Below are 11,940 nucleotides of genomic sequence, written 5' to 3'. Positions count from 1 at the left end.
TATTTTGACGACGAGTTGAGTAACTCGCAGAATATATACCTACCCAACAAGAAAGAACAATTATAGGTAAGCATATACACGCAGCAATAAAAAATACCAATTAAAAAAGATTTCACTTAATTGGTGATTACTAAATCGGAGCGAGATTTATATTTATTTCTGTACGAATTGATTCAGCAAGTCAGCAGTCAAGCTCGCGTCCAGAAGACCAGTGATTAATGAAAAAATAAAATGACTACGAGAAAATGGAGGTGGCTACCTTTACGGATTTAATTCACTAGAATATTAAGTACGGAGCCATGATGTAGTCACAATTGAGGGTGAGGAACCAATGAACCGAAATAGGTGACATGAACCATTGAACATAGAGGACCTAACAATAGTCTACCTGGCAGAAATACTGAACAAAGAATTTTGCTTATTATATTCTACTCGCAGTTTGAATGCGCTAATCCAGTACCGGATTATCCCTAAGGAAAACTAGACACGTGCCTAAAGAGGGTCGTTTTAGTAACTATATAACAAAGGCTAAATACTAAAGGCGTTTCCACTAAACTAAATATAAGGTAGGAGAGAATATAAAAATAAAGCTTTTACATCTAGATTCTAAGTAGGTAGTTGACTATTGTATCTGATAGCCACAAGAGCGCTCTTGACTAATCTGTCTTTGCGCCAATCCCCCAAAAAAAAAAACAAATTTAAATAAAGCCCTAAACTCTGATACCCAAATAACTTATTGAGATGAAACCTACAAAATATATCTAACATCACATTTCAAGGAAACTTTAACCTGCCTACGCATCCTAGAATATCAACCTACTAAATTATTAACTACCTAATTCCTTATTTAAACACAAGTACTCACTCCTACGATCTACGATCCCATATCAAGTATTACCTAAGTGATATTCTAGGAACAAAAACAAAAAGAGCTATAAAAAACTAAAGTACATTATGTTACGTACATAAGATATTAATAATATCATATCCCCAGTGGATACGGACGGCTGAATGTGGGAGATTGTATCTCGCGTGAGGGATGATAAATAGATTGCGTTCAATTATTAAGTATTAATATGTTATCCTAGTATTTTCGCCGATATCTTCCTTATGATTGAATGTCTAATAATCTAACTAAGAATTATCTATAAGACCAGTGGTATCCAATCGGTGGTCCGTAGATCACTAGTGGTCCAAATAAGACAAAATATGGTTCGCGAAATACGCTAGACTACACTACACTAATACCTCTGTCCAATAAATACCATGGTTAAAGCTCGAATTAAACTTAGGTCAAAAGAGACAACTGAGAGGAGAAACTGATGTCAATAATCCAAAAGTCGCTATTTTTATGAGTAAACTAGCGGACCCGACAGACGTTGTCCTGTCTACACGTCTTTAATTTGAAAAGTCGGATCCAATGTAAAACATTCCAAAATCAACAACTACTAATAAATTAAAAATTTATTAAAAAGACATTGTTCAGCGGACAAAATTATGAATCTAAACCATTCTCAGATCCCCTTGAACACACAAAAAATTTCATCAAAATCGGTCCAGTCGTTCAGTGACAAGTGAGAAGTTCAGTGACATACACACTTACAGAAGAATTATATATATAAAGATAAGAAAATCTCAAGAAAAATAAATGCCAAAAGTGGTCTCTAACTTAACTAGAATAATTATAAAAATGGTCCTTGACGAGAAAAAGGTTGGGAACCCTTGCATATTAACCATTATTGCTGGTGATACCTAAGTACTTACCTAACAGCGTTATGGGATAGTTCAATTTTGGTTTTCTTACGATTACAAGGCGAACTCTTGCAAAAGTAGGCTGATGTTTAACTGCAAGGCACATACCTACTTAAATATTTACTAGAGCATCGTAAGGGTGGGCCGGATAAAGTCCGGCAAACAAGTTTCTTATTGTGTTCAAAAGTTTTCAACCACTAAGACTTAGCTAAGAGACTGTGAACCACTTCGAAACTTACATGTTCTTGATTTTAAAGTTTCTACCATTGCATTGACAGTGGTAAACAAGTGTATTACAAAACACGCACCTACTTACTGCCTCCAATCCGTGGAAGGAGGCCCAAGTTGAGAATTGGCTGATCATCGATGATAATGCCGATCTACTTACTTACAGTGGGTAAGTAAACAACAACTAAGAAATACACATCATATATTGCATTGTTTAATAGATCAAGCCCACTATAACCTCCTATAACCGCTGCAACTCCTGTAAGCCAGGATCTACAGTAGATACAACCATGAAAACAGCGGAACACTGAATTCTGGCGCATCTCACGAACATGAATAACTGACTTGGATCCCGCAACAAAATAAATCAGAAGATATTATTAGAGGAGAAGAAAATAAAAATTAATAAATAAAGCGAATTCATAACATAACAAAAAAAGCTTGAGCTTTTAAAACAAATGTACGTACTTACTAAACATGTCTACAGAATTCAAGGCAGACACACTTTGATCTGATGTTTAAAGATTACAATAAATTGCAGTAGATACGATTTAAATATGTTTTTATTAAAAACTTTTGTACTCAAGTGTACATACATCAAAGTTTTGCTCGTGTGTGTTTCGTTATTTTATCTGTGCCATATAGTTCCGTTCCATCTTCATTCAATCGTTCATCCTCACTCATTCAGTCAACGCCATTGCTCATTTTGCTCATGACTTTTCATTCACTCACTCGTACTGTCAAAAAAGTTATAACTTTGCTGATGTTCTAACGATAAATGTTTTTTACTTTATTGTCGTACTGTATTCCCACGCTTTTACTTATTTACACAAAGCAATAACAATCGAGTAATTAATTAAGGTGACAAATAAATCAATATAATTGTGAACTTTAGTGGCAAAACATTCGAGATAACTGGTGATTTACATCGACAGTAGTGAATTAATCAGCTGAATCATAATGAAAGCGCCTTTTAAATAACTAGAAGTAGGTGAAGTGTGAAGAATAACATTGAACTGTACGTAGTGGTGCGTTCCTGTTGTGTTGGAGATGACGGACAGTACCTTTGTTGCGAAACCGGCGCGGGGTTGGCTGCACCCCGACTCGGTGCTGGCCAGCGATGGAATCACATACGCAGTCAGGGTAAGCATCCTATTTGTGATTTGTGGGTGTCGTACTTTCAACAACATAACAACAGTCCCTACATTTACTCCTACAAAGAATAAAGAAACACTTCACGAAAATTTTAGGACAACAAAATGAGAGCAGCTTGTTTTGTCCTAAAAACATACGAATGACGGAATTCGCAGATGTGTGAGAAAATGTAAAATATTTGTAACATGTTCACATGCAACAGTGGTGGTATTTACTCACTATTGTTGTTGAGCAGTATGTAAAACTGTTATGGCAGTAGTACAAATTGTAGTAACTTGTTGATACACATTGCATACTATACTACTATGTCATTGTGTGTATATAGTAAATTTGAATGTGTTGCACTTTACTATAGAGCAGTTTCCTTGTTATATCTTCCAAATTAGTTAGTTCTGAACTTCAAAAAGTGTTACAAATTCATTTTTTACAAATGTTTTTGCATTCTACAATTATATGTACTTATACTTATTGTTAATAAATTAGTAACTATGATATTAAAACAAGAATAAAAAGTATTCATAAGTTTAAACAATATTTTTTGGGGTTTTATCCTCTGACTGACCTAATGAATTTATATTATTTGTAAATTGTATTTATTTAGTACCTATATTATATTATATTACATTTCATACAAAGATTATCATGACAATGAAAACAACAAAAGCATTATCTAATTTGGTGCAGCAATTCCAGAGTTATGTGCACACACACATGCATTTTTGAGATCCAGAGAGTTATATTTTATTAAAATACATTTTATCTTTTCCAGTATATTGGATGTATGGAGGTTCTAACCTCTATGAAGAAGCTGGACTTTGAAACAAGATCACAAGTAGCAAAGTAAGTTATTATTTTAACTTTAAAACAAACTTAACAAAAAAAAAACAGAGTGTGCCTTTTATACTGACTAGCATGAGGCAATTTCTTACAACCTTTGGATAGAGCCATAATAAAGTAAATTATAATAGAAACCAATCTAATATACCTACATAGAAGTATATAAAATATATAAAGAACAATGCTTACAGTATTGAAACAAGTTAGCTGGCAGCCTTGAGCATATTGTTCATGTGCTCCCAACTGTGCCACTACATCCTGCCCTAGTCAATTTTAATTTAAAGTTCCTTTGCTGAGCTCTACTATATTTATTTCTTATATTTTAGTACAGTTTTCTTCTAATATAAGCAGCAAATAATCACAAAATATGAGAGTCTACTAGCTTTACTGATAGATTTTGTAATATTTCACATAAAAAGTACATTTCAATATCTGCCAATTAGACAAAATGAAACTAATCTGAGGTATTGAAACAGTCCACAGCTGCGGATAACATAAGAGGCTACTAGAATTCCAGCTCACAGCAGGAGTAGGAATGGTTGTTTTTAGTCAGTAAGAGTCTGACACTCTCGACCAAGGCGGGAGAAATTCAAGGATAATTTCCTCCCTCAACAAAATAATAAATACTGTAACAGTACATAAATAAACACTTTCAATATAAGTTTACATGACTTATTTTTCTCATAACTTTATCTATCATGAGTAACTATTGTAATTTATTTGTACTGCTAATCTTGTCTTTAACCCGTATTGAAATACAAACAATACTTCAGTAAGATTGCAACATTTTAAACACTCGTAATTTGTTTGTTAGTGTATTGTACTATTGTTGCAGTAATTGAGACAATGTGTTACTTTGCTATTATGGTAACTGTTATTATATGGCTGTTTGTTTCTTTGGAGTAGCACAAAATATCAATTTTCTACATAACTGTGGAGAAAGTGATCAGATTTTATTTGAAATGAAATACTATTTAGAGTTTTACTAGTGCATAGTCTATAAAATTAATAGCAACTTTTTCATGTTTCAGAGAATGTATTGCGAGGGTATGTGCAGCAGCTGGTCTAAGGTCAGCGGACAAGAAGCGCAGAGTCTGTCAGGCTGCAGTAAGAGCGCTAGCTGCCCGTCCACGGATGGCGCACTCCGGTGCCAATGTAGCACTAACCATATCATCGAAAGCAATAACTTTAGCCGCTCTGGAAGGCGGAGAGACTATAGCTCGTCATGATATGCCGCGAGTGTCGTTCGCGTCAGGAGGAGATACAGACTCATTGGACTTTGTAGCTTATGTAGCCAAGTCAGTGCCTCCAGCTGAGTGGAGAGCATGTTACGTACTAGAGTGTGGAGGTAGACTAGCACAAGATGTAATAGCGACCATAGGACAAGCATTTGAACTCCGTTTCAAAGAATTTTTGACGAAACCCTCATCGTAAGTATTGTTATTATATTTCACAAATACAGTTTCCTCATAGAAATATCATACATTTCTGTTATAGGGAAAATAATTTTAGTTGAAAGCTATTTCCTCATATACTTGAATCATATTATTTATGTGAAAATATATTATTATACTAATGTTGGAATATACCTAATACCTTGTTATTCTTCAATAATGAGCAGGAAAGAGGTATATAGTAGAATATCCTATATCGGTTTACTTGTGAAATTTATAATTCTATGATTTATTAAAGGAAATCAGCCGCATTTCTAAGAAATTAGAATATCGTGGTTTTTGTGTGAAAACATGTTCTAAACTTGGAATATAATTACCTAGTAATTCTTCAAAAACTAGCGGAAAAAGGGTTAGCTATGTTCGGTGGGAGTAAAAGTAAAATATTCAAATTTAAATTAGCGACTTATATTTTCCATAACAAAAGTTGTCAGTATACCATTATATAAAACTTATCTGAATATAGATCTATGTACATAGAACAATGTTCCACAATGCATTGTTTCCAAAGGTCATATTACGATGACAGTTATAACATCTAAAACATAATATTAGTCCACACTAGAAATAATATAAAACTGTCACCATTTATATTTGCTATCATTACTTCAATAGCAGCCAGTGTAAGTTCAAAACATTTAATCAATGAAGATGAGTCAAGTAAATATTGCATGATTCATTGGTCTATTTGCTATTATATAATTATACTTCTTTTATACCAGACTGTTGGACTGCACAATATGAAGTTACATCAATTATGCTTTTGGTAGTGTATTGTCAACAACAGATATAATAGCTGGATCATCTGGTACACAGAATATGAATTCGCTATTCTTTATTATATATTTTTGTTCATAAACAATGATCTGGTATTCGAATATAAAGAGGACAAAATCGTCTTTAGTAAGAGCTACCCTTTGTTACGTAGATGACTAGTTAAAATTGACTATCACTGAGTCAGTTTTCTAGAACATTCATTGAAAATACAGCTTACTCACACGAATTAGTTATTTGAGAAAAGCCATCTGAGAGTTGGCTGCGCGACGTCGAATATGAGTCCCGGTGTGACTTGAAACTAATAGAGCTTTTCTCGAGTTATTCACATGAGTGAGCCATATTGTTAATTAATTTAATATGTCTAACGATGGATCACTCATTATGAACAATAATAGAATTTACACTTAAAGAAATTATAAATACAATTTCCAGGTTAAATCTAAACGGAGGTCGAGTGTTATGTGGCGCCGCGACGGGCATAGCGCCGGACGACCGCGAGTACTACAACGACATGCCAGACAAGACGCCGCCGGAGACCACCACCTCGTACAGACATCCCCCGCCCCCGCCTCTAGCGTCACTCGCCTCCCTAGCTCCTATATCTTCGTAAGTATATACTTCATTCATACAATATACTCAGTAGTCTGAATAATACTATCCACAGCCTGCGACGGTCCTCTTTGAATGATAAAATAATGAATAATTCTTACGAAGGGTACAGATAAACCACATTCTATGTAAAACTCATACTAAGCGTAAAGTACGTTCAGATACGTAAGGTGCTCTGATTGGCTGGCTCGAATAAACCAACCAATAAGAGCGCCGAACGCGTTCTCGTTTCAATTACTTCACGTAAAGTACAGATGTAAAGCAAACTCGTACTAAGGGTACTGATACTGCCTTCGTCCATTAACTTAAACTGGACTCAGAAATTTGTTTTACTACATGAATGTAGATACAACTTAAAATTATGTAAATGTTTGTCAAAGAAACAACTTCGGATTTCCTTGTAATGTTTCATTTAACAGTGTTTTACATATCCTTCCTTCCTTCATAACATTAAAATGTATTCTTCCGTATGTATATCAATTTTTTATGACAACATAGTCATGTATATTATACACTTCGACGGTATAATATACTGAATTCCAAACTATTGACGAAACTGATTTAAATACATAAAGCGCGATGACGTATGTAAGGTATAATTTAGGTATACATCAACTACGTAGAAGTCAAATAAAATTCCTGAATATTATTTAATTAGATTTAGATTTCAGCCATGATCGTCCCACTGCAGGGCAAAGGCCTCCCTACCCTCCTTCTACTCCTATCTGTTTAAAGCCTTTTGCGGCCAATCCTTGTCATAGATGTCGAGTTCGTCCCACCATCGCCTTTTGGCGCGACATCTGTGGACATTGAGCGGGCTCCACTCTAATCATACGTCCATTAATTAACTGTATAGTCATTAGTCATCAAACCTTATCGTTGAAACTGACCATCCTATCCAGGAAATACATGTATGATGACTCCCACACGGATCAAAAGCTTCACTAATCATACCCCCGAATATTCGATGCAAACAAACATTAAAAACATTCCCAGAATATGAATCATGTAGCATTTTATCTCTTGCTGAAATAAATGATTATCGTGTGACTGTGTACATAATACACATATTGATTCACTTTCTCGGAAAACTTATTATGTCGTGAGATGACTCAATGAAATGCAATCAATATCGTTTTGTTAAGGTAAGAGCCAAAATCAATAAGGAAACTAGACTCAGATTTATATGAAAGTTAGTAATAAAATTACCGTTATTGACAGTAGGTATATTACAATAAACCAATTACTATGGTGACAGGACACTAAACAAGAGAATACCTTACCTATTGAACAATCTGCCAGCAGACATAAGGAGTGAAGCAAAATTAAATAGATTTAAACGTAAATTAAAATTATATTACTTAGACACTTTTAATTTGTAGAAATGTTTAACATATTAACATAGAGACTCAGCGACCCCACAGTCAAACCATTACAACGGTTTTGTGGGGCTTAGTATATTATAATGTAATCTATTTGGAAAAGGAATAAATAAATAAATAATAATCAATCAGGCCACACAATGAATATTTAGAATTATTAACTTTCATTCAATGATCAACTACCTCATTAGACAAACATGCGCAGGAGTTGAATTAGTTCCCACATCAGGGCGTTAGTATTATTATTATATTCACAGTAATGATATCCTATACTTATAAGACTTAATTTAAATTATGTACATTTACTTTCTACTTGTTTTAACCATCATTTGTATACCTTGACACCGTACGTCATCAAGGTACAAAATTCAATACTCATATTTTTAAAATGTTCTTTCACATATGTTTTCAGATGTGAGGAGAGCGTAAGGCATTATGTGAACCAAACCCCTCCACCCCGCACGCCGCCCACCGCGCTGTTGCCAAACCATCATACCGACATCTTCGATATGCGTTAGTATTGTCACCTCATATTTTGTTGCTATACTAATTAACCATATATGACACGTTAAGTTAAATTTAGCTATTCACAGGATTAATGAAATGAAAATGAACACTTATTGAATTTCGAAATCGAAATACTAAACAAAAATGCTGGTGCCACACATTTTTCGAATTTCACACTTGGAATGGAAAATATATAGAATTACATTATTCTTGATGTAGATTTACTACAAATATCTTCCTGGTAAAATGTTATTTCTAACCAATTGAAGCAGAAATAGCCCCGGGTGTTTCTTCAAAAGACTTTAACTTTTATTTAACAAATCATTATTCTCTCGCTTTATTAAGCATTGTGGTAATCAATTTATTCAAACTAAATTTTGTATTTCAATGCAGAATTGTTAACCTTTGGCTGAGGATAATGAAACCATTAATGTTTTATGGTTTTTTTTTCATTAGAATCGCCCCTCCCCTTCCACAGAACCGTTCACAGCTGCGCCAGTATCGTCATCAGCGGCGTCGTCATCATCGACGGCGTCAGTATCGTCCCCCAATGACGTGCCGGCCGAGCCACTCTCTGCGCAAGCGCAGGCCGCCTTACTAGCCCGGGAACCGTGGTTCCATGGACCTATCTCTAGAACTACTGCTGAAAAGGTATGTTACTCTTGGTTTTTGTACTTTAATATGTTTAATTTCTTTTAATGGTCAGCTCATTTATTTGCTTCATTCTGCTTCAGTGTTCTTAATTTTGACATGTTTTTCTCATTTTACTGTCCAGTCTGAACTTTAAGAAGACTGACATCTGATGGGTTTTACTGGCGGTGTAAAAGTGTTATTTTGTAGCCTATTTACACAAATAAATATTATATCATTTGTGTTATTCTACGTTTAAAGTCCGCTTTATCGGTTTCGGTAACGTCGATCCGTAGTTGTTCCCTTTCGTGCGTCTTTATGTGACTAGATAGGTCAAATACAATCTGAAAAAGATAAAATATTTCTAAAGTAAAAAAATATTCTAAACTAGGTACATATCTCGTATACCAATTTTCTAATTACATAATTTTCAATTCGACAGCTAGTGGTAGAAGACGGTGAGTTCCTAGTACGTGAGTCGGCGGCGTGTCCCGGACAGTTTGTGCTGACGGGCGCCAGGAAGGGCAGCCACAAGCACTTACTACTCGTCGACCCGAATGGAGTGGTATGACACTTATGTTCTTAATTACATGGTGTATTTTACTTTGCTAATTGTCTTTTTCCTGTATTTCAAGACTAAAATCACGTATAAAGTCTTAATTTTTACACATAATTTAATTTAAAAGAAAAGAAAACTGTGTTATCTACCGTTGAACGCACTATCTCCTTTTTGTAATTAGCTATTTGCGAAAAATCTTTGCATAATACTATAAGAATTTAACAATCAACATTTCTACTAGGTACGAACGAAGGACCGAGTGTTTGAAAGTGTACCACATCTAATTAAGTACCACTGCAGCAACGAGCTCCCAATAGTGTCGGCTGACTCCGCGCTGCTACTGCGCAAACCTGTGCTAAGGGACGGAGCGTCATGAGGATGACCCCCACCCACTGACACCAGACTCGACATTACAAAACACGTACTCGTACGACTCACTTCTTCCATCTTCGTATGATTAGAGCAACGAGCCACATTGTAATGCAAGGAGACGATCAGTAGGAATTGATAGAGCTTAATGTAAAGCAATAGTCTACGGGATCACGGTACCCTCGGCCATATTAAAATTCTTATCGTCATACTTGTGACTTGTACCGTGGTCCCGAGCGTACCAACGACATTTATTTTTTCAAAATTATATTACTATGTACGCATTTATTACGATTCCATTTTATTGTAATGTTTTATCCACGTAAAAGTGATAGGATATTTGTAATTAATTACCAAAGGCATCATTTGGTTGGAATGCTATTGCAAAAATGTGATTTTATTTCCAATAAAGTTATTTTATATATAAAACTAGTCTTCACCAAATCTCTATTTAGATGTGAAGGCCTAAATCTCGTTTAGTGTGTGTAAGCATGAGATTAGTTAATATTATGTTGGATGTAAGGATAATGTTGCTGTGCAATTGACCATGCCAAACTGTAGTCGAGACACAGGAGTCTTATTTTTATATTAAATCGTATTTTGCTAAATATCATATACATGTAACGTCGGAGCATGCATGCAAACGTCGCACAAATTAATTGAAGCTCTCTGCGTCATAGTTTAAATGTTTTATTATATGTTTACAATAAAGTAATAAATAAAATAACAGATAGGTGCTATGATTGCTTACTTAAATAATTTTAGATTAATGTAGTCGTGTAATTTTATAAAGAAAATGTACATACAACATCACATCATCTTGTAAAGCGTAGACTACTTTAAGACTGTTATGTTAGACTCGAATCTTTTACTATGTTAAGTGATAAAAGTTTGATGCTTTAAAATTATTCCTCTCCATAGAGAGTTTGTGTAGTGTCACACAAGTGCACAGAAAGTAAGGGTTTGACTCCTCACTGGGGGAGGAAAGAGTTTCGCCTACAAGATCTGTACCTCCTATTCGTTAGGCAAAGAAAATAGCGGAGATAATCAACTCAATAGTTAGATTTCAAGCTGACTGTACTCGGCTGGACTGATTTTATAAAAGGACTAAATAGGAAAATAATATCAACAGAAGTTGAGCAAATTTATGAAATATTGGAGAATGTGGTTCATGTTGGTATAGCGGCACCAATACAGTGTTTAATGAACACATTAGAATTTTCCAGCACTGTTCTAAATTATATGCTTGTGTATCACTGATTAGAATTAAATAAATATATTATTAATGCAATATTCCATTGACATATAATGTTAAACATCATCGTAAATATAGTTTATGCAAATATGTTACTGAGCTATCATTATTATTAAACAAAAAGATGTATTTAAAATAATGTATTATGTGATTTAAATAAAATATTTTGGAAAATCATCATTTTTATTTTTGTTTATACTCCTAGCTGGCTGGTTGCCTACAGACTTAACCCAAAACACATCCATTAAGCAATACTGTTGGTAGATTTATGATACTCTCCATCATGTTATAAATAGAAATATCGAGAAAATCTAAATAAAACATTTTGCAACAAAAAGTAGTATATAAACTAACGATAAACCAATGCTGATAGTTTTACTAATGAATTGCATTTACGCCTAACGAATTTGGTCATTGCAATTTATTAGT

At 34.4% G+C, this 11,940-nt stretch overlaps 1 protein-coding gene across 1 annotated transcript; it reads left to right on the top strand.

Moving 5' to 3' along the window:
* The first annotated feature begins 2,690 nt into the window (after positions 1–2,690).
* Positions 2,691–11,688, top strand: LOC118273746 (SHC-transforming protein 1). The gene is made up of 8 exons (XM_050699109.1): positions 2,691–3,123; positions 3,905–3,975; positions 5,004–5,402; positions 6,633–6,806; positions 8,604–8,704; positions 9,177–9,349; positions 9,771–9,893; positions 10,129–11,688. Exons 1-8 carry the CDS (start codon positions 3,031–3,033, stop codon positions 10,261–10,263), a joined length of 1,269 nt encoding a protein of 422 aa, XP_050555066.1. The 5' UTR covers positions 2,691–3,030; the 3' UTR covers positions 10,264–11,688.
* The last annotated feature ends 252 nt before the right edge of the window (positions 11,689–11,940 follow it).

This window comes from Spodoptera frugiperda, chromosome 15, assembly GCF_023101765.2.
Source record: "Spodoptera frugiperda isolate SF20-4 chromosome 15, AGI-APGP_CSIRO_Sfru_2.0, whole genome shotgun sequence".
NCBI classification, from domain to species: Eukaryota; Metazoa; Arthropoda; class Insecta; order Lepidoptera; family Noctuidae; genus Spodoptera; species Spodoptera frugiperda.
This window is presented reverse-complemented; position numbering and strand designations above follow the sequence as displayed.